Source organism: Astyanax mexicanus, chromosome 23 (assembly GCF_023375975.1).
Source record: "Astyanax mexicanus isolate ESR-SI-001 chromosome 23, AstMex3_surface, whole genome shotgun sequence".
Taxonomy (NCBI): Eukaryota; Metazoa; Chordata; class Actinopteri; order Characiformes; family Acestrorhamphidae; genus Astyanax; species Astyanax mexicanus.
The window spans coordinates 13,513,825-13,538,071 of record NC_064430.1 but is presented as its reverse complement, the minus strand read 5'-3'; the positions used below and the strand labels follow the sequence as shown (position 1 = coordinate 13,538,071).

At 38.7% G+C, this 24,247-nt stretch overlaps 1 protein-coding gene across 1 annotated transcript in view; it reads left to right on the top strand.

Annotated features, from left to right (window-relative positions):
- The window catches only part of igdcc3 (immunoglobulin superfamily, DCC subclass, member 3), a 137,728-nt gene that overhangs the window by 5,453 nt on the left and 108,028 nt on the right, over positions 1-24,247 (top strand). Inside the window, exon 2 of the mRNA XM_022668149.2 lies at positions 12,983-13,288. Coding sequence (XP_022523870.2) covers positions 12,983-13,288 — 306 coding nt within the window. The remainder of the gene's footprint in view (positions 1-12,982; positions 13,289-24,247) is intronic.

The window sequence follows — 24,247 nt, the reverse complement described above, 5'->3', positions numbered from 1 at the left end:
CTGAGCCTGCAGGACAGCTTGATTTTCTTTACAACTTGATTGAGGGTTCTTATCCACCATCTGGACTAACCAGCGTTGCAATCTTTTATACATTTTTCTTTTCTTACAGGGTTCCCACTGGTCCTTAAAAAGTCTTGGAGAAAACATGGAGAGAACTAAGGTTAGCGGAGAGCTAGCTAACATTGCCGGAGAGCTAGCATATATACACGGTGAGCTAGCTAACGTTACCAGAGAGCTAGCTAATATTAGCAGCAAGCTAGCTAATGTTACCGGGGAGAGAAGTAACATTAGTGTCAAGCCAACTAATTTGACTTTTAAAATGGTGCAAGAACCCTGTCCTATTAGCTATTAGTGTCACTGGTTGTACAGTTCTTCAGTATGTTGCAGACCATGGACAAATCAACAAATAAACAAAATCTGGTGAGAAATGTTTTGTATTTTTAATATCTCTGTGTCAGTTTTTTCCAATATCTCACAGTCCATATTTTACAGAGTATAAAGCCAAGCTGTTTGAGTTGTGTTGTCTTGGAGTTGAAATAGGAAATCTTGCAATTTAAAAAATAATACACATATATAAAACAATCACAAAACATATTAAAATCATTTAACTTCCTTAGTAAAAAAAACAAAAAACGTTGTAATCAGTTTGTAAAAGCTTAAAAAGAATCCGATTTTTTTTTCCAGAACAGTGATTATGCCACATCCAGAGACACATAGAGAGCGAGAGAGGAAAGGAGGGGGATTGAAAGAAAGCGAGATGAACAAAAGGAAGCAGAAGAAAGAGATAAGATGGATACAGAGACAGAAAGAGACACTCTTTCTGGGATGCTCTGCATAATGAGAGCATGCTGGTAAAGGAGCATCTGCTGCTCACAGCATAATAAATACTTCACTATTCCACGAAGTTGCACTCTTTTCTTTTTCTTTTTTTGGTTTATAGTGAGATAAACAGCTCGAGTGGTTTGAGGGAAGGGAAGGGTGCATGATTCTGCTTATTTGAGGTGATAATTGAACTGGGAAGCTCGGGCTGGTTGGCAGATGTGTGAGGATTTTTGTCAGAGTGAGAACGCTGCTGGGTGGTTTGATATGAATTTTTTCCAGCTACATGACTTGCCGTGATTGCGGGAGGAACTGTGGGATTATTATGGATCAATACAGAGATAGCAGGGGGGGGCAGAAAGATTCCCTGTGTTGCAGAGAGGTTAAGGGTGTACCATCTGGCCAGGAGAAGTGTGTGCTTAAAGAGGTTGGACGGAATCCCATTGATTAATAATTTACTGGGATGCTATGTCTGGGAAAAGGAAAACAGTGTGCTTCTGCCTTTGTAGGCATCAACGCATCGACTGACTGGCAGACTTGCCCGGCTTCTGAGAAAATCTGCCTTTTTTTCAGGCTATAAGTTCACCAGCTGCTTTATTAGAAACACAAACATGGTAGTGAGCAGTTTGGCACTTTAACTTATCTGTTTTGTTGCTCGTTTTTAATGGAAAGTCCTTCAAATGGTCATTTTCTGACAGTAGAAACACTTTTTACTAGATATCTTTGTCTGGTGGCAGCTACTCTCAGTCTCGCAGTTTCACTGATTTAAGTACAAACTCTGATACCCAGCTAACAATCTTTGGTTGGTAGAATGTTTTCTAAATGAAACAGTTAACGTTCTTAGAATGTATTTTTCTGGATGTTCTTAGAATGTATTTTTCTGGATGTTCTTAAAATGTATTTTTCTGGATGTTCTTAAAATGTATTTTTCTGGATGTTCTTAAAATTTATTTTTCTGGATGTTCTTAGAATGTATTTTTCTGGATGTTCTTAGAATGTATTTTTCTGGATGTTCTTAGAATGTATTTTTCTGGACGTTCTTAGAATGTATTTTTCTGGATGTTCTTAGAACATATTTTTCCGGATGTGCTTAGAATATATTTTTCTGTATGCTCTTAGAGTGCATTTATTTAACGTTCTAGAAATGCTCCTACAATGTCACTTGTGTCAGTGTTTTAATTTTCAATTTTGGGAATGTTATTTTTATGTTTCCTTAGTGTTAATATTTGTCAAGCTGGAAACTTTATTTGACAAATAATAACATTATAATACATTCTAATAATGTTGTGATGCTTACCGTACATTTATAACATCACATGTTATCAGAGCATTCCAGGAACATTCCTGAAAATCTTTTTCAAATGTTGCTGAATGTTCTTATAATGTTCTCTGTTAGCTGGGTATACACATGTAGCTTGTTTTAAAGTGGTAAACACACAGGCTACGGTCCGACATACTCAGCTCTGAGTGGCGAAAGAGCTAGCGCTGCAGCTAGCGGCTAATGCTAATACTGCTCCAGTCTTGGTGCTGAAGAAACTTTACTGAAACTCTTGTATAACACTGTGGCTATAATGCTCCTCACAACCTGACGGGTGAAATTCATACATAAGGGGCACTGTTGATTTTTTGGTCTTATAGTCCAAAAAATACAGTACTATGAAACATTGAGATGTTATTTTAGGACCACATGGGCCATCATAGTGGAACTTTTTGCTGTTTGTAGCAAAATAAAAATACAATATTAGCATCATACTTATCTCAATAATATCCTGAAATATTGTAATATTAATTTAGGGCCATATCGCCCACCCCTAATCCTGACCATTCTGAAATCCTGACGTTCTGACGCTCTTGTCACTTAAAGATATTGATATATTAAAATGTGAATAATCACAAATTTTTCCAAATGTAGTAGAAACCTCCCAGTTACTCCAATGAAAATGGGTAAACTCTTTGCAATTTATTTATTTTTTATTCTTCCTGCTTCGGATATCCAGGCCAGCATTTTATGTTAATATCGTTAATATCGTATAATGCTATTACCCATCAATACACATGTACTATATCTATATATAATCAGAGTATTTTAAACAGATGGGCTACTAAACAATAAGAGAGCACTTAAAAATTATGAGTTTCTTTGATTTTACCAAATTGAAAACCTCTGGAATATAATCAAGAGAAAGATGGATGATCACAAGCCATCAAACCAAGCTGAACTGCTTGAATTTTTGCACCAGGAGTGGCATAAAGTTATCCAAAAGCAGTGTGTAAGACTGGTGGAGGAGAACATGCCAAGATGCTTGAAAACTGTGATTAAAAACCAGGGTTATTCCACCAAATATTGATTTCTGAACTTTTATTTCAGCCATTTCGTATTGTCTGCAAATAAATGCTCTACATGACATTAATTTTATTTGGAATTTGAGAGAAATATTGTCAGTAGTTTATGGATTAAAACAACAATGTTCATTTTACTCAAACATATACCTATAAATGGCAAAATCAGAGGAACTGATTCAGAAACTGATGTGGTCTAATAATTATTTTCCAGAGCTTTATATATATTTATAAAGGCAGAACACTGCTTGTCTGTCTTTAACAGTGCTTTATCAGTAGAAGTAGGTTGATGAATGAGGCCTGTTGATGGAGATCGGTGTAATATGATTTGGGCTGGTTTCTGTGGTCTTTCACTGCATCAGGATTAGCTGCTGTAAGTCCTGACAGGAGTTGAAAGGCCGTGCAGCGAGCAGCCTGACAGCCTGGCAGCCTTCTAAACAACAGCAGTCAAAACAAGCCACCCCAATGGCAAAGGGACTGTCAGAGTGAAAGCCTGGGAAAAGAGTGTGTGAGTGTGTGTCTGTGTTGGGATTCAGCTATAAGGAGAACAAAGTGTGTGCGATTTAGTGTGTGTGTGTGTGTGTTTTTCTTTTCATACATTATTAAGTGAGAATATATTGACTCTGAACAATGCTGCATGTAGAGTAAATCCGAGTTTAACCTACAGCCTACAACAACATTAACAATATGCATGCGGAATGTAATTCAGACAGCTAACCAATCAGCTATTAGCTTTTCGCATTAAAGAAGTGTAACTGGTACCAAAATAATGATACCAAAATTTATTTGAAACTATTCATATGACATTAATACAGAGCTTTTAATTCAGTATAATTGGTGTCACGTTCTTCTGGTTTTGCGTCTCTCTGGTCTGTCCCTGTGTTTATCTGCTCCCTGCACGTGCCCTGTGTTTATCCTGTGTCTCTGTGCCCCTGTTGCTTACCTGTTTGTTTGTAGCTCCGCCCCCTTGTTACCCGGTTCCACATGTTTCCTCCTTGTGTCTGTGTTATTTGTCACAGGAATAACACTGGAAAAAATAAGAGACCACCTAAAAATGATGAGTTTCTTTGATTTTACCAAATTGAAAACCTCTGGAATATAATCAAGAGGAAGATGGGTGATCACAAGCCATCAAACCAAGCTAAACTGCTTAAATTCTTGCACCAGGAGTAAAGGTATAAAGTTATCCTAAAGCAGTGTGTAAGACTGGTGGAGGAGAACATGCCAATATGCATGAAAACTGATTAAAAAACATGGTTATTAATCTAATATTAATTTCTGAACTCTTAAAACTTTATGAATATGAACATGTTTTCATTGCATTATGTAAGGTCTGAAAGCTCTCATTTTTTTGTTATTTCAGCCATTTCTCATTTTCTGCAAATAAATGCTCTAAATGACAGTAATTTGGGAGAAATGTTGTCCGTAGTTTATAGAATAAAACAACAATGTTCATTTTACTCAAACATATACCATATATAAACTGAAGTGGTCTATATATATATATATATATATATATAAGAAATGCTGTGCATTGTTCATTTAAAATTTTGAATTTTGAATAAGAAAATGAACATTAGAAAACAAAATTGTAAATAAAAGGCTCTACCTATTTTAGATTTGGGCACTGTTACACATTATAAAAAATATTTATTGAAAGGATGTAAAGAAAAATGTGTAGAAGAGGGGCTGCAGAATTATGAAAGAAATGGAAAGAGAGACAGAAATTAAGTGACTTCTCTATTTTCTTTATTATATTAAATGATTGGCTGGTTTTTAGAGTGAAAAATGGATGAAAACGAGCAGCATGAGTGTGTGTATGTATGTGTGTGTGTGTGTGTGTGTGCGTGCGTCAGATCTTTGAGAATATGCTGTAGTATCTCTCTGACTCAAGGTCGTGCGAGATGGCAGGGATGGTATTTCCACGCAGCTGATATTTTGACTGCAGGTTTGATTGAATTACTGCGCTGAATGGATAAGAGCATAAGGCTACTGTGGGTTGAGCTGCGCTGGTGTTGGTGCTGCGCAGCTGCATGAAAGCGAGTGCAGAAATGCAGTGACTCTGAAAGGTCCTGAAGAACCCTGTCGAGGCCTGTAACTGGATTTTATCACATGGAAAATGCCAGAAGCGCTGCAGGACAATAGCTTGTTAGGCAGGCTTTATGTAAAGTTTTTAGATATGCTGTTAATCTAATAAGCTTTCTCAAAGGGCATTGAATGACTGAGCTAGAAATAGTTATTGATCTTTTGCAGTTGATTGCTGTACTGTTGACCTGCAGAGGGTCTGGATGGTTGATGGTAAATGGTTGATATTGAAACCTTTCTTTAGTGCTTTGAAAGGATTTGATAGTATATTATGTAGTATGATTGACAGGTTGTTTCTAAATATAATAAGCATACAAATATAATAAGTATTTGTCTGTAACTGAAAATCTGTAACATAAAATGTCAAAGACACTTTTTATACTTTTATACTGAAATAATTTATTAATTTATCAATATATTTATCTTTCCTGTTTTTTTATAAGTTATTTTTTACAGTTTAAACCTCCAGAAAATGATTAGGAAAAGATAAAAACATAACATAAAAATCTCATGCATTAGGTATTTTATGGGTTTTTACTGATTCTCACATTACTGTGATTGTGCTGTTAGGTTAGCACATAAAACAGGTCAAAGGTAATTTTTTTTTAAGATTATAAATATATATATATATATATATATATATATATATATATATATATATATATATGCACTTCATAGCGATCTCAATGTTACAAATAAATATAATATTGACATTGACAGAATAGATATATTGATGAAAAGATTGGGGTCAAATTGACGCAAAAAAGATAACTGGTTCATACAAAAGGTTACTAAAATGTCACTAAAAAATATTTTGTAAATGTTTCTGTAAATAATTTCTTGTTTGTCCTCATTCGTTTAGAAAAAGTCATTAAACATTGAGCTTAAATATGATGTTAAGATTTTTTTTTTACTTAAAACATCAACTGTGGTCAAATTGACCCCGAAGATAACAGGAGGGTTAAAGTTTAGTGTTTACTCAAACCGTAGGATTGCTTTCAGCAGCAGTGTCGCTTTACTGGACTTTAAAACTCAAAATGGAGCCAAAAAGGTTTCAGAGTTGGCTACAAATAGACAGGAGTGCTTCCTATATAGCAACATGACCATGTGATTTATCAGTCTGTCATCAACACAGTGAGTAATGCAGCTGAGAACAACATTCAGCATCGCAGCTAAACAGCTCCAGTCCAGTTGTGTTAAAGCAGGAAAAGCAATCAAATTTGCAGGACAGTGGTCCTCCAAGATGAGAAAAACAGTGCTTTGGGACGTACATCTACATACACAAACCTTGTAAGTGGATGTCATTTGGAAAAAATACTATTTAAGTTGAATCTTAGCTATGATTTCCTCACTGTACACTGTAAGCCCGGATAAGTTGAATTTATTGAAAAAAATTGAGGAAAGTATTGGGTAATGAAAACTTAAGTTAGCACAACTTAGAACATCAAGTTATTACAACTAAAGGGGAAGTTGATTTAACTTTTTTATTTTTGTTATATTGTAAGACTGGATAAGTTGAATTTACTTAAAAAAGAGGAAACTGTTTGCCTTAAAAAATAATTAATGGGTAATGAAAACTTAAGTCAGCATTACTTAAAACATCAACTTATTACAACTAAAAGGAAAGTTGATTAAAAATTTTATTTTTGTTATATTGTAAGACCGGATAAGTTGAATTTACTTAACTTTTTTAAGACAGCTGGTTTGCTCATTTTTTTTAAGTAATGGGTACTGAAAACTTGAGTTAGCATCAATTAAAACATCAAGTTATCACGACTAAAGGGGAGCTTGATTTATTTTTAAGGAAGCCCCAGGGGTGAATCACTACACACTGATGGTGAGTGTTAGTCAGAAACTGTTGGACACGCCCAGTATGCAAATAGATTGTGACAGAAGCCAATGGAAAAGAAGCTGTTAATGGCAACAGACTAAACTCAGTTATTATAAGTTGGTTCAACTTAAAGATCTTAGTTTGAATGTTTATATATGTGCCCACGAATGTTCAACTACCTCAAAATAGTTGAGTATTGTTTAGAAATATCCAATTTTATGTAAAACAGACTTAAATCATTTGAGTTTGGGTATGGGTTTACAGTGTTTCTGTGCTAGAGGCTTCAGCTCTAAACAGTTGGTGGAGATGGCTCAATATATGGCTCTTATCTATTCTATGTTTGTCTTTTATCTTTATAGTAAGGGTAAAGGCATCCCAGGATGTTGTTGATCGTCCATAGTAGGCTTGTGTGTGTATGCCTGCCAGGATGCTGTTGGATCCATGCTGGGGTAATCCTAAACCCCAGGGTGCATTTCCCTTGTTTAAACTCAGCTGTACGTGCTGGGGGTCGTGTGTGTGTGTGTGTTTAAAATCAGCTGTAAGTACAGGGGCTGCTGGGGAGCTTCTGCTGCTGTGTACAGCTGTGCTCTCAATTCGTCTCTCTCTATTCGTCTTCTCTCTGGGTTTGCTTTCAGCTGTCAGAGCTGTCAAAACGTGTTTCCCTACTGTTGATCAAAGATAGACATATATATCGCTGTTTATATATGAACTCCCCCAAGCAATCACTAGCAATGAAGACTAGGGCAAGCCTCCTCAGACATGAGTGAAGTCATCCACTACCTCTTTTCACTACCAACTTCCACCGAAGCAGCATCACTGGATTATCAACGGGTACTGATACATCAGCTTATAGACGCCTGTGCTGTACAGCATAATACAAGGACAGTTATGCTTTCTCGGACTCTGGTTGTTGATGGCAAGCACAGTTACTTAAGTGTGTACTGGAAGTACAGGGGTTGGACAATGAAACTAAAACACCTGGTTTTAGACCACAATAATTTATTGTGGTGATGGACAGATCTGGTGGAAACAGGAGAGTTGAGGTGCAAATTGAATTCTGCCGTGATTTGGGCAGCAGTGGTTTTATGTTTTTTAGATACAATCCGGGTTAGCACCTGAACATCCCTTTCAGACAGCTTCCTCTTGCGTCCACAGTTAATCCTGTTGGATGTGGTTGGTCTTTCTTGGTGGTTTGCTGACATTACCCTGGATACCGTGGCTCTTGATACATTACAAAGACTTGCTGTCTTGGTCACAGATGCGCCAGCAAGACGTGCACCAACAATTTGTCCTCTTTTGAACTCTGGTATGTCACCCATAATGTTGTGTTCATTGCAATATTTTGAGCAAAACTGTGCTCTTACCCTGCTAATTGAACCTTCACACTCTGCTCTTACTGGTGCAATGTGCAATTAATGAAGATTGGCCACCAGGCTGCTCCAATTTAGCCATGAAACCTCCCACACTAAAATGACAGGTGTTTCAGTTTCATTGTCCAACCCCTGTACATCACAGTAGGCATTACTACCCACAGTGGACAGTGGCACAGTGGATGGCAATGCATTCTGTGGTGTATTTCCGATACGTATGTAAGTGATAATGGACATCTGGAACCCACTATCAGGCCTCACTCCAATCCTGATCGTTTACGTTGACTTGGGACAACAGTAGTTATGTACAGTAAATTGATATGGTTGAGGTTGAAGTTGAAGGGCACGGCTTGTGAGTGCCCATATCTGTATATATTATGAGGTGTTATCTTACGAGTGAGCCTGAACACTGGCCAGTGTGCTCAAGGCAAGACGGCCTTAGTTATCACCTACATTACTGGTGTTAATTACCGGTGGTAATGTGGGTGGTAATGATAGTGACTGGTAGCATCTGCCTAGAATTGTCCGCAGGGCCTTTTCAAGGCATTTAGGGAGCCCAAGCAAAATGGACAATACCATATTTTTTCTGATTTTTATATTTAAAAGGCAATCCACAATTCCACAGATCCACATTTTCATAAATACCAATGCTTATGAACACCCTATTGTAGATTCTTGCTCTAGGTTCTTTGTACCTTTTGGCTTCACTGCACAAACTTTGCACCATCATCACTTTGTTCATTCCATGTGATTCATTCCAGTGAATCATTTCATTTGCAAATGATTCATCACTACCTCCTAGGGATCATGCAGGCACGCTCAATTTATGGGGCTTCAACAATGCTGCAGCAGCAAGTGCTAGGCTGACATGTTCAGCACTGTAGGCGGTACAGCATGTACACACACACACACACACACACACACACAGGCATGTGAAGAAGCTGCTTTTAATAACCATTTCGATCTTGTTGAATCCTGATACCTGATAGTGTTTTCATGGCTGTGGTTTGAAGGGGAAGGAGGGCTGAATTAAACGGGCGCTGCCGCTAAGTGAAGGATGTAAACAGATTGCTCTGAGAGCGGTTGAATCAAGCGTTTAGCCGAGACCCCCTGCGCCCGAGTGCTGGAGGGATAGGGTTTCAGACGCTGATGTTGGAGAGCATTAGCGGCCCCTGCCCTGAGGCCCAGGAATCCGGATGGATGGAGGTGGGAGGGGTGGGCAGCGGAGGGGGTCAGTCTGAGAGGACCTATAGCGTCATCACTCACATTCCGTACTCCAAAATAACAGGCTTTAGGGGCAGGCCTAGAATGCATGGATACACTCGGCCTTGAAGATCGAATAACAGGAGAGAGAGAGATACGGAGAGAGAAAGAGAGAGAGGGAGAGAGAGAGAGAGAGAGGGAGAAAGGTGGTCAGGGTCATCGTGTGCACTAGAATCACTAATAATCATTTTGAACTTCTCTTTTAGGAGAGATGCATTGTGAGCTGATTGTTTAGTCCGCGAGAATGTTGCGTGAGAAAGAGGTAAAATGAGTGAAAGAAAGAGAAAATCATAGAGACAGTGCTCCTCAGCCTTTCACCGCTCACTCTTTTTTCTCAGGTGTTTTTCTGCACCGAAAATACATTTTTTGGCAGGAACAGGAAAAAATAAAAGGAATTTAATAATTGGCCAAACACCAATATATTTTCACAGATTTCCATGCAATTTTCCTTTTTTCCTTTTTTTTCTTTTTTTTGGAATAATTTGAATAGCCAATGCATTTTTTTCTATTAAAAAAAAAGCAATTACAAAACTACTCATGTGCACTAAATCACTAGGTATCATTTTGAACTCCTCTTTTAGAAGAGATGCACTGTGAGCTGATGGTTTAGTCCCAAAGAATGCTGTTAAAAAGAGGTAAAATGAGAAAAAGAAAGAAAGAAAGAAAGAAATAGAAAATCGTAGACAGTGTTCTCTTGTTTTTTTATTCACAGAAGTTTTTTTTGTACTGAAAATACGTTTTTGGCAGAAACCAAAAACAAAATTAAAACCAAATAAAATGAAATATTTGGACAAAATGAATGTGCTGAACACAAAACACCAATGTTTTTTCACATATTTTTATGCATTTTGTTTTATTGTTTGCTTTTTTTAATTTGAATAGCCAAAGCATTTTTACCTATTAAAAAAAGCAATTACAAAACTACTACTGTGCACTAGAATCATTAGCAATCATTTTGAACTCCTCTTTAAGAAGAGATGCACTGTGAGCTGATGGTTTAGTCCGAAAGAATGCTGCAGGAGAAAGGAGCAAAATAAGTGACAAAGAAAGAGAGATAGAGGCATAGAGACAGTGTTCTCTCAGTGTTTCACCACTCGCTCTCTGTTCTCAGGTGTTTTTCTGCACCGCAAATACATTTTTGGCAAAAAAACAAAATGAAAACAAAATATAATTAAATATTTGGACAAAATTAATACGTTTTTTGCAGATTTTCTTTTTTAAATTAGTTTCCTCATTTTGGAATAATTTGAATTGCCAATTATTCCTACTTTAAAAAAAAAAAAACAATTACAAAACTACAGTTTAAAACATTTAACATTTAGGGCCCCTCTTTTAGTGATCTATAGGCAAGACGTCACTTACGCATCGTGCAGCTTGATTTAGGGCGTGTCGATGTCTCTTTGGTTTCATGAGGATGCAAAAAGTACACCTTGTGCAGCTTAAAACACACAAAAAGCGTGTACTAATTTATTTTAATTAATCATGAGTGTGTTTTGTGTGTAACGGGTAAGCCAGGTGCACTCTGTCTTTGGCGTGTTGATATTTTAACAGCCCATCGCTTTTGCATGTCCAAGCAGAGGAAAATGACCTGTATTTTAGTCATGCAGAGACCAATGCTTCAGTAACTGTGACTTTGTAAACACATTGTGAACTGCAGTAGATGAACTCAGTAGTGATTTGATCATTTTTGAGCAAGTTTTTCTTTATGTTGTTTAAGTAAATATTAAAACCTTTTGGCTGTTTGATATAAACACTGTTCTCATTTTCCTATGTATATATATCACAGAACAAAATATTGCAAAGTCTCCAATATTCTACTGCACTAGTAGGAACTTTGCTTGACCCCAACCTAACTAGGAGCTGGTAATTCTAGACCAATGGAGTTTGATCATGTGTTGATGTAATGCAATGAACATTGCATCAGTGAGAACTCAAGAACATAGAGAGCATCAGGATGATCATATTTAGAGGATCTATCTCTCTCTTTCTCTCAATATCACTCTGTCATTCACTGTTTCAGTCTTTCTTAGATAAGATCCTGTGCAGGAAGCTGTTATGGAGGACATGTCATGTAAAGGTCACACTGTGGTCTTTCATAAGCTATCTGAAGGTTGCGTTTTCATACGTCTGGGCCTTTCCTCAAACAAGCATTTTTCCAGCTGTTCATCGAAGGTCTTCATCTCTTTATCAGCTGCACAAACACACACACACACACACACACACACACGGTAATTCATTACATTTCTTATCAAAACCAGAAGCTCTCAAGGAGACTAGTCTTCGTAGCATTTTCTTTTCTATTTTAGGGCTCTGAGTGATTCAGAGAATCACACACAGACTCACTAAAGTATTTCCAATTCAATAAAAGCAGTAGCCCTTCACAGCAATCCACAAGGAATCAAATAGTGCCAGTATAAGCCTTTACTCAGTGTGTTTTCACACCTAACTTGATTGTTCTCGACTTTGGGTCTTTTGAGACAGTTAGGTCTAAATCAAAGTAGCGGATTCCTAACAAACAAAAAAATCGTTTTAAATCTTTTTATCTTTTCAAATGAGTGCTGGTTAGCAGCAGCTTTAGCCACGGTTAGCCGTGGTTAGCAGTGCTTAGCGCTAGTAAATGCTGCCCAACCTTGCTACACTGAGGAACCCTGAGTGTTCCGGTAAGCCAGGGCGGATTAGCTATTAGCTAGCGGATAATCCCATGTAGCTTGTTTTAACCTGGCAAACACGCAGACTACTGTCTGATATACTCACCTCTAAACGGCAAAAGAGCTAGCGCTGTGGTTAGCAGCATGACTAGCATCGCTTGAGCGGTACGGTAACTTAGTGGTTAGCATGTGTGTGTGTGTGTGAATGTGTTTATGACTGTATGCTCAAATATGGAATATCTGAAACGCAGTCCTCCAGGTGTACGGTGGTTTCCGGTTGAGAGTACTCGATTGTGCACGATTGGCTGCCGCTTCTCAGCAGTGTGTGTGTGTGTGTGTGTGTGTGTGTGTGGATGAGTGCTGAATATAAATTATTGTGTGTAAAACGTGATTTGGAATGTGTCTTTGGGTTTCTAGAAAGGCTCTATATATGTTAAACTTTATTCATTCATTGACTATTCATTTATGAATCACAATTGAGCTTGATTCACTAACATGATTTAATTAGTGTAGGTTGCAGTTTTCATGCATAAGGACCTTTTTAATAAAATGTTTAGAACTTATATTTGAATATATAAGTTTTAATATGTATATGTGTGTCTCTGTGTGTGTATGTTTTTTTTTAGGTGCAACATCTGCAGCTGAACTGTCCTTCACGTTAGAGCCCAGTGACATCATCGCAGTCCAGCAGCAGCCTCTGATGCTGCACTGTCAGGTGGAGGGAATCCCACCCATCACCACACAGTGGAGGCGCAATGGAGCACCTCTGCAAGAGGACCAAAACTACTCCATGTTTATCAACGGCTCGCTGCTGATTGGACGCTTCCAGAGGAACAGGTCTGACGGCTCCTCCGATGAAGGGGACTATGAATGCGTGGCCCAGAATTCCTTTGGGCTGGTCGTGAGCCGCAAGGCTAAAGTGCAGGCTGCCAGTAAGTAGCATGCGCCCAAATACACATTTTGCTGTTGCTGTGGGAAGATACGTGTACGTATGTGAGAAGGTCAGAATTGTTGCCACATAATGCATAAGCGATGTACCTCAATATCTTGAGTATTGGTATTAATGGGCCTCAAAACATATGACGTGTGACTAAAACGTATAGAATGTAACGTACAGCTCTGGAAAAAAAAATTAGACACTTAAAATGTATGAGTTTATTTGGTGATTTTACCCAATTAAAAACCTCTGGAATACAATCAAGAGGAAGATGGATGATCACAAGCCATCAAACCAAGCTAAACTTTTTGAATCTTTGCACCAGGAGTGACTTAAAGTTATCCAAAAGCAGTGTGTAAGACTGGTGGAGGAGAACATGCCACGATGCATGAAAACTGTGATTAAAAACCAGGGATATTCCATCAAATATTGATTTCTGAACTCTGATTAACTTTATGAATATAAACTTGCTTTCAGCTATTTCTCATTTTCTGCATATAAATGCTCTAATACTCCAAATATATTTTGGAATATATTTGGAATTTGGGAGAAATGTTGTCTGTAATTTATAGAATAAAACAACAATGTTCATTTTACTCAAACATATACCTATAAATATCTAAATCAAAGAAACTGATTCAGAAACTGAAGTGGTCTCTTAATTTTTTCCAGAGCTGTATATATTTACGTGAGATAGGTTCACGATAACACTCTTGCACACTTTTGTATCTACATTTGTGTATATATTTTGATATGTGTGTAAATAATAATGTTTTCTGAAACGCAAAGAAAAAGCAGAGAAATGCTGAATTGAGAATTTCACGCTGCCTTCTGAACAAAGCCCCGGAGAGTGTGCAAATACAGGATGGTGTTTTTTGTGTGTGATACATGGACAATGTGGCCTTTCTTTCTCAGGAGATAAATTGGCTTGTAGAATTCAGCCTGGCTTTGTGTGACGCTTTTCTGCTCCTGTTCTAGCCTGGGCCGTGATTAATATGGCTAAATCTCGCACTCTGCCATTGACCGTCACCATTAAATCCCTGCATGCTGGGTCCCTTTGGCTGCGCTTTTGTCAGAGGCATGATAATCTCAACTGTCGCTGATGGCCATCTCTCCGGTGGCTGGCACCGAGGCGTTACGCTCCTTTCTGCTCCCTCCTTCCCGCCGAGCGGCCGCATGAATCGCCGCTTGTTCCCGGCCGACGCTGGTACATTGTCGCCGCTCTGGCCGTGTGATCCGATTTCCACGTACACAGCTTGCATCTCGTCGACTCCAACAAAAAAAAAAAAACATGACTTTGAGTCATGTGATCTTTCCTGCCTGCCTCCATCTGAAAACGTTTCACCTTCGTGACCCGGGTCTCAGCTGCACACTGTAGAGAATAAAACAGACGGCAGCGTCTGGAGGGCTCTGTTGCTCCTGGTGGGAGGCGGTGAGGATAATTTGGCACAGAGGCTGACAGCAGAGCGCAGGAGGCCGTTAGAGGTGTTTGCAAGGCGTAGCCTATTAATTAGAAAGCTCACGGCGGCGATAATGTCATTGCACATATTTAGGGCTTTGAAAAATATGACAGAAAGGAAGAGGGGTTTTGTTCGCCCACTGTTTGCGCTAGAGGTGGGCGATACGCCCCCAAAATAATATCACGATATTTTGGTCATGGTCATGGTATCTTTGCGATAACGATACTCTTGGCGATATGACAAATCATTCAATTAAAACATAAATAATCAAGAATACCCTACTGCAACAAATCATCAGATTTGTAACAGATGATCCAGAATGTCGTGTAACTAATACTACACTCCAAATATCTCCATATATATCCAGAACTGAAGTAAAATAAATGATACTGTACAGATATAATCTCTAGTCTCTAGTAGATATATAATGGGAAAGGAGAACAGTTAAAATTGTCTTTTGCTAAAAACAGCAAAAAAGCATTACCCTGATGTGATGATTAGGAGTGGGTGATATGGCACGATATTTTAGGGTATAATATCGTTCACGATATTCAAAAAAGTTGGCAATATTATCGTGTACGATACGATATAGCACACCCCTAGTTTGAGCATTAGCACATGCATAGAGTTGTGTGCCCAGGCCCATTTTTCTCTTTTATACCTCTTCTACCCCTTGTTTTGGCAATTTCTGCAAGCACGCCACAAACAGAGTTGCCTGAGGTATGCAAAAGCACAAAAGCACACCTCAGGCGACTCTGTTTGTGGCGTGCTTGCAGAAATGGCTTCTTTCGCATCACTCTCCCATACAGCTTCTCCTTGTGCAAAGTGCTGTTTTGCGATGTATTGTTGACACCATCTGCAGCAAGATGATGCTGCAGCTCTTTGGAGGTGGTCTGTGGATTGTCCTTGACTGTTCTCACCATTCTTCTTCTCTGCCTTTCTGATATTTTTCTTTTCCTTGGAGAGGCCTCTTGGAGATTCAAATAGGAGAACAACTTGCAATTGGCCACCTTAAATACCTTTTCTCATGATTGGATACACCTGGCTATGAAGTTCAAAGCTCAATGAGGTTACCAAACCAATTTTGCTTGAGTAAGTGCTTCAGTAAGTCAGTAAAAAGAGGTTAGGAGTATTCAAATCAATAAAATGATAAGGGTGCCCATACTTTTGCACCAGTCAAATTTTGGTTTAATGCATATTGCACATTTTCTGTTAATAATAAATAAATAAATAAATACAATAAACCTCATTTCAATCCTGAAATATTACTGTGTCCATCAGTTATTAGATATATCAAACTGATGTGGCTGTTGCAAACACCCAAATATTTAGAACTAAAAATGATTAAGATTAAAAGGGGTGCCCAAACTTTTTCATATGACTGTATATGATCAGTGGAGCTGGAAAAAATATAGATTTATATGGTCATAATGTTGTGCTTGATTTGTGTATACAGTATTCATCACAATTTGATAATTAGTAATTTGCTCATCTTTAACTCATGACCCAAAGGCCAAGCAATCAGAGACTGGCTGCTGCTTTAACCACCATCCCTGGATCCATAAACAGAAGCCACTGGTGTTTGCAGTTGACTCCGCCCCTTTAAAGCGCATTACACATCAAACACATCAAGCTGCTTCTCCTCTTTATTCTTTGACAATGGACGACATCTGTGCCTGCGGTCTTGTTCGACACGCAGAGACAGCACATGCACACACACACACACACACACGGATAACACACACACACACACACACACACACACACACACATGCACATGGATAACACACACATGTCGGACAGCCCACGTTGTGGCATATCTGATTTCGGCTATCCAAAGCGCTGACCTCGCACCGTGAAGTGTGTGATGTGACTCTGTGTCCCATGTTGAAGAGCACACATACACATATACACACACACACTCACACGTGCATACACACAGAGAGGTGTGACTCCTGCGCTGTGTGAGTAGACAGCGCACTGCTGAGCTGTTACACACGCTCTGGCTCCAGGCTCAGCGGGAAAGTGGCGGCTGCTTGTCCCCTTGAGCCGTCTGTCCACACCCAGACAAGAAAAAGTAACAAAGCCCTCCACAGTCCACCCGCCATAGAGGACAACACAAGCCCACAGCGTCTTTGTGTCAAAAAGACAGTAGTGCTGAATGTTCCAAGTTCATAACACATTATAGCACATTGTTTCTGCTGTCCTGTCAGAAATCTAGGTCATCTGTCTTTTAATACTCCATAAGATCACTTTTACAGCAGGGCAGAGCCGTGGTTAACTTAACAAAAGTATTGGGACAGGTAAGGGTATCATGTCCCATGACTTTTGCCACTTTAGTATGTGAGGTCTCCTCACTGCACGGAATATGGATGTGATTTGTGCCAAAGTTGCTTGACTGTCAAGACATTACAAGACAAGACAAGGCATAACAAGGAATAACAAGACAAGGCACAACACAAGGACATAATGAATGAATGAAAAAAGACAAAACAAGACAGGGCATAAAAAAGCAAGACAAGAAAAGACAACGCATAACGAAAAAGACAAGACAAGACAGGGCATTACAAGGCAAGACAAGACAAGACAGGGCATAGCAAAGCAAGACAAGACAAGGCATTACAAATCAGGACAAGACAAGGCATAGCAAGACAAGACAAGACAAGGCATAACAAACCAAGACAAGACACAACAAAACAGGAGAAAACAAGACAAGGCATAACAAACCAAGACAAGACACAACAAAACAGGAGAAGACAAGGCATAGCAAGACAAGACAAGACAAGGCATAACAAAACAAGACAAGGAATAACAATACAAGACAAGACATAACAAAACAGGAGAAGACAAGACAAGGCATAACAAAACAGAAGAGGACAAGACATAGCATAACAAAACAAGACGAGACATAGCATAACAATACAAGACAAGGCAAGACATACCAAAGCAAAAGAAGACAAGACAAGACTAGGCATAATAAGACAAGACAAGACATAACAAGACAAGACATAACAAACCAAGACAAGACAAGGCATAACAGGACAAGACAAGACCAGACATAACAAGACAAGACATAACAAACCAAGGCAAGACAAGGCATAACAGGACAAGACAAGACAAGACAAGACATAACAAACCAAGACAAGACAAGGCATAACAGGACAAGAAAAGACAAGACATAACAAAACATGACAAGACAAGACAATACATAACAAAACAGGACAATGCATAACAAAAAAAGACAAGGCATAACAAACCAAGACACGACTATAAATGCCTTTTTTGGTTTTTAAAATGATAAGAGGAAAAAGTGCTAGTTAAGGAACCTTAAAAGAGAGGGCCAGGAGTGGAGCCATAACCTGACCATGTCCATCTGTCCCATTTTGTACTGCTTCCTTTCTAACCTGAAATAAGGTGAAGAAAACAGGGCGAGGAGAAGAGCATGGGGCAAGGAGAACAAACAGTAATTGGGAAAAGGAAACAGCTGATCCACTTCAGTGTAAAGAGATTTGACATCCATTATTGATGACCTCAGCCAAACCCAGTGCTCACTGTAAAATACAGCTCTGCACTGCTGGAACATAAAAAATATATATACACTCATCCTCCAAAAAAAAACAATGGATTGCAGTGCTATTCAGAAAAAAGATTCCGGAAACAAAATATGATAAAAATGTAGACCAATATGTAGGCCTGTCACAATAATTGCAATTTCAATTTATCGTACAGTAAATGAACATGACCTCAATCATTTTTGATAATCGTTATATTGTCTGTTGTGTTTATTTTTGTTTGTTCACACATATTACAGTGAACAGTATTTTAGCCTGTCATGCTTCAATATTAATAATTGTGACACCATACACACAGTATGGACTAAAGTAGATGATAATAAATAATTATTTTAATTTTTGCTGTCTTTAAAAATGTATAATTACATTTTTATGCTATTCTGTTGTCATGATGTCAGTGGTATTTCAAAGTCTTAAAATTACAAAAAATATTGTGTATCACAATAATTTTTAGGACATTATAACGTCCACAAAAAATCTTATTGTGACAGGCCTACCAATATGTATTGAGCTACACATACAGAACTTGACTGCACTTATAGTGGAATACATAGTACATTATAAAGTATTACATTTATAAAGAGAGTTGTCCTAACATTGTATACTATCTGTTTATAAGATCATTGAAAATGCAAATATAAGGCATTTTGAAACCTTTGAAACCTTTATGAAGTCTATAAGTATTTATAAGTTATTACACACGCATATGACCATTGCTATCTGTTGTTCCATGTAGAGTATGCTATATAATGCATTACAAATGCATTTGTAATGCATTATGAATACATAATTTATAGAAAGTGTTATCCTTTGTTTTTTCATTTTGTTCCTGTAGCATTTTTTTTACGCTCTGTCTGGAACATTCTGCATGGTTCCTGCAAGTATGAAAAAAATGAATGATGGACATAACAATTATGCACAGGTATGGATGACAAACATTAGAAGAAAAAGGCATTTTAATATATGCCTGCTTTACTAAGGCATGGAGGGCACTCAGCAATGGGGAAATAATTTGCATAAAAGAATATCATCTATGCCATTTCTTTGTATTTTATTATTTTCACTCTGCCAAAGCTACGTATTGCTTATTGTGGTCTGTATTAGTGCATATCTATGCATCTGGCTACGGCTTTTTAGCGGGCTGATTTGCATTCAGAAGGCGAGAGGAGTGTGAACAGGCGGAACGGATGCGTTACGGAAGCAAAAAGGCGAGATAGAACTGAATTATTAGGTGAAGAGGTACTGCAGCATTGTGTGCATAATTTAATTGTTATTATGATGTGAGGTAGATATGAAATACAATGAAATCTGGGAAAGGAATTATTATTAGTTCATGAATAAAGATGATGGCCTCTTGTGACAGGGAAATGACTCCTGAATGGGCCTCTTCTGCAGCACACAGCGGAAGTGGAGTTGGGCTCCGGAGTGCGCGGAGCAGGAAAGCTGATATTTTACCCTTTCAACTTCAAGCTCACGGCCACAGCGGCTCCTTTCAGTGACATGTCCTCTGTGAATAACGGCCAGGGTTCACGTTTCCGACCCTGACACTTTATGATCTGTGACCCCTGGGCTGAGGGCTGGAACAGGGAGATCCATGGAAGTCATGTTAATGAAGTGTGTGACAGATAAGAAAAGAGTGGCGAGTCGATGTGTGTGGCCTAAGAATGTTTGCTGAGTGAGAGGGCATGGTCTCTTCCTAATAAAACTGATAGCTGGGCAGAAAATATTCAAATAAATTGATATGCATTTATTTAGACGTAACACAAGTAATCTGTAACACTTACTTCCTTTAATTTTTCGAAAAAATTAACAGTGCGCTTTATAATCCAGAGCACCTTGTGGATGAATTTTACCAGTCAGGTACTAAGGAGCAGTATTGCCATTCCGCTGAAGTACAGTGAAGTTTCTCCAGCACTAAGGCTGGGTGCAGCAGCATTAGCATTAGCTGCTAACCACATTGCTAGCTCTTTCGCTGTTTAGAGGTGAGCATATCGTGGCTAGCATCCGGACTGTAAATAAACAGAAGCGCTTTACTCACCCAAATAAACGGTTTTCAGGAGAGAAATCTGTGTATATTAACATCCAGCACTTGTTTGACTTTAAAAGAAAATATATAGATTTTTTATTTTAGTTTTGTTTACTTAGACGCTTTTCCATTAGAAGGGAAACATGACGACACCCTTGCTCACTTCGATGTAGGCATCCTTACTAGTGTCGCTTAATGCTCTTTTTAATCATTATGTATGTAAATAGATGTTAATTAATAGTGCGCCAAAGAATCCGGTGCGCCTTATAGTCCAAAAAATATGGTATATTGTATGCGGTTAAATGTACAACCCCCCTTGTTAGGAGTAGGACAATATTGAAACATTGAAACATAGGTGCACTACACCTCCTAAGATTTACACCCCCCCCCCAGTTACTGCTTAATTACTGCTTAATTACTCCACATGGCTGCACAAATCAAATGAATAGGATAAATCTGCTAAATTCTGTAAAACTCTGTGACTCCAATAAATCCATAGTTCCTGGTATTTGCTTATTTAGTAGTAGGAGTGAAGTATTGTAGAGAATTGTCTTGCAAGATATGTCAAGTATCGCAGAATCATATCGTGATAATATTTGAAATATTTGATGCCACGTATCAATCATTTATCGTAAACAAATGGGATAAAAATATTTTGTCGCAGCTCTAATTCGCTCTGCTATATTAGCATCATTCAGCTTCAGTGCAAAACCACAGAATGAAATACTGCATGAAAAACACATCTTGACTGGTGGATGTCATTCAGACTGAAAGGGAAACATGGACTGTTGGAGTAAATTAGATTTGTCTTCATCGGAACTTTCAATCCATTATCGGAGAAGCAGCTAAAGCTTCAGGGAGAACTTATCTCCCAGACCAGCGGCTCTCTGTGGAACTCCAAACGTCTTCAATAAGGTCCTCCAGGGGCCCTTTTATTAGATGTATCATTCTCTTTTGTGGCTTGAACAAAGGCCTCCAGTGAAGCTGTGATCTTGTCTGGTTGTGTAGCTGGTGGTCATAAGAGTTGGTGCTACAGTCTTTGGGCCTCCGTCTCCAATCAATGAGTCTCTAATAGCACCTCCAGGTGTTCTGCTTGAGATGGAGTTTGATCTCTGGATCATTAAGCGTTGTAAGGCCTCTTGTACCTCCCACCATGGGCATTGTTAGAACATGAAATCCATATTTCCTTTTTAAAAAGCGTAGATGGCCGCTCTTTTTTCACCCTGTCATTTCCCTTTGTTGCTTTTGTTCCTGTCTCTAATTCTTGCTCTCTCGTTCTTTGAGAGTGGGACTCATTGTGGCCCGGTGCAGGAGGCCAATGAGGCGGTGTGACACAATATCAACAGAGTGAGTAATTCTTCTTTAAAGGGGTGAGAGGAGAGAGAGAGAGAGGGACAGTTTCTTTTTTTATGACCAGTCCCAGTATCTAAACTACAAGCAGGAACTGCATAGGCTTTGCATAAGTTCCTTATTCCAGTAAGAAAGTGGTCCATATCTGTTATTAGTAGGGGATATGGGTATCACAGGGCATGTCACGATACGATATTATCACGATACATTGACCACGATAACGATGATATCACATGACTGTGATTCTGTGATACTCCATATATCGCAAGACAGAGACTCAACGATACTTCATAGCGTCTTTGTTACTGAAGAAGGTAAAATACTGCTAAATAATCTAATTTCAGGAATTTATTGTGGATTAATTGGCGAGTTTAAGGTAGTTTAGAGAGCCTATGTTTAAAAAATACCACTTTTTAACACCGCATATCGATAATTTATTGCAAACGAAATCGATACGATATATTGCAGTATCAATATTTTGTCCCAGCCCTTCCTGTGTTGTTGATTACAGTCTTTGTTTGAGGTTTTCCTTCCACAGATTGGTGATTTTTAAATAGTTACATTATAATTGGTGTGAAATAAAAACATCGCCAAAACTTCACCAAAACAGGGGGTTGTAATTGGTTATTTGGCATTTTGCCAATTATGGCCACTTTCTATACAAAATGCATTACTGGCTGATAATGGCACTAGGTCTTTGGCATATCGCATCGTACGCAATAATATCGCCAACATTTTTGAATATCGTGAATGATATCGAACCATACGATCACCTACCCCTAGTTATCACATCAGGGTACTACTTTTTTTGTTTTTAGCAAAAGAAAATTTACATCTCATTTCCCATCATACTGTACTTATATCTGCTAGAGACAGATTATATCTGTCCAGTATCATTTATTTTACTTTAATCCTGGATATATGGAGATATTTGGGTTGTTGCATTATTATTAGTATCATGACATTATTATCATGGATCATGGACTATATTCTATTACAAATCTATTAAATGTTTTTTTTTTTATATCTCAGTTAGGGGGTGGGCAACATCATATTGTATGCAATAGTAAAATTCTTAAAATATATTTTTTTAAGAGATTTTTTTTTTCATATCGCCAAGAGTATCGCTATCGCAAAACAAATAGCATGAAATATTGTGATATTATTTTATGGTCATATCGCCCACCCCTAGTCGGAACTAACTGTGATATAACAGATCATATAAAATCTAAATAAAAACACATCGTTTCACACATAGCAAACAAAAACATGAATAAGGCTAGTAAGGCTTTGCAAATATAGACATTCTGAAAACACTTTCCACAGTTCCATCCTACTTATGAAAGAACAGATTTGTGGGCGGGGCACGGACAGGTCAATTGCACCCGTCCCTGCACTGTGAAGCCCCCTGTGTCACCGCAGCCTGCCAAGCGTGTAGCGGGCCTCCCCTCACCGTAATGGCTCGCCACCAGCTGGGCGTGTTTAGCATTTAAGAGGCCTCACCCCCCAACTCCAGCCCTTTCAGCCTCTCCAGAGCCACGCCGCGGACCGCAAGCCGGGCCCTTTCTCCTGCTCCGAGTGAAGTGACACGGATCCGCTCCTCGGCCTCCTGCTAGATCAAAGGGCCTCCTCCTTTCTCTGTCTCTCTCTCTCTGCTTCTGTCTCCATTCCTTTTTTCTTTTCTCTTTTTTTCTGGTTTTGTGCGTGTTTCAGAGGGGGCTCTTGGTCAATTTGTATTGCTGGGTAATTTGGGCCATTACGGGACCCCTGTAACACTGGCAAAGAGAGAATGCCGCAAAGCAGGGCGTGATTAGTGAGGGCTCTTTACAGCCTCCCTCAGATAAAGAGTGCACACTGGAACCCCCCTCCCGCACCCGTACTCGCTCTGCTTTATAAATCCCGCTTTTTATTTGCTTGTCTGCCATTTTTGTGGCGACACCGCCGGGTGCTGCTCGGATCTCCGCTCCCCCGCAGGTCCCCTCAATCGCCCGGCCTTTCCAGGAAACACTTATCTTTGTAAAAGTTATTTCTTTCAGCTCCTTCGGTTCCTCTCTCCTTCCCTCTTTTGCTCTTTACCTTTCAATTCTTTCACCGTTTCCTCCTGGTGATTCCCTTTGTCTCTCTTTCTCTTTGTTGTGCTCCTAAAGGTGTTGAAGAATGCATTTATTAACTGTTGAAAGTATGTGAAGCTTTTCTTTGATGTACGAACAGTACGTATACACAGCTCTGGAAAAAAATAAGAGATAACTTGATGACAAAATGATGAGTTTCTTTGATTTTACCAAATTGAAACCCACTGGAATATAATCAAGTGGAAGATAAATGATCACAAGCCATCAACCCAACCTGAACTGCTCGAATTTTTGCACCAGGAGGAGTGGCACAAAGTTATCCAAAAGCCCTGTGTAAGACTGGTGGAGGGGAACATTCCAAGATGAAAACTCCATCCATGAAAACTGTGATTAAAAACCAGGGTTATATGAATATGAACTTGTTTTATTTGCATTATTTGAGGTCTGAAAGCTCTGCATCTTTTTTGTTATTTC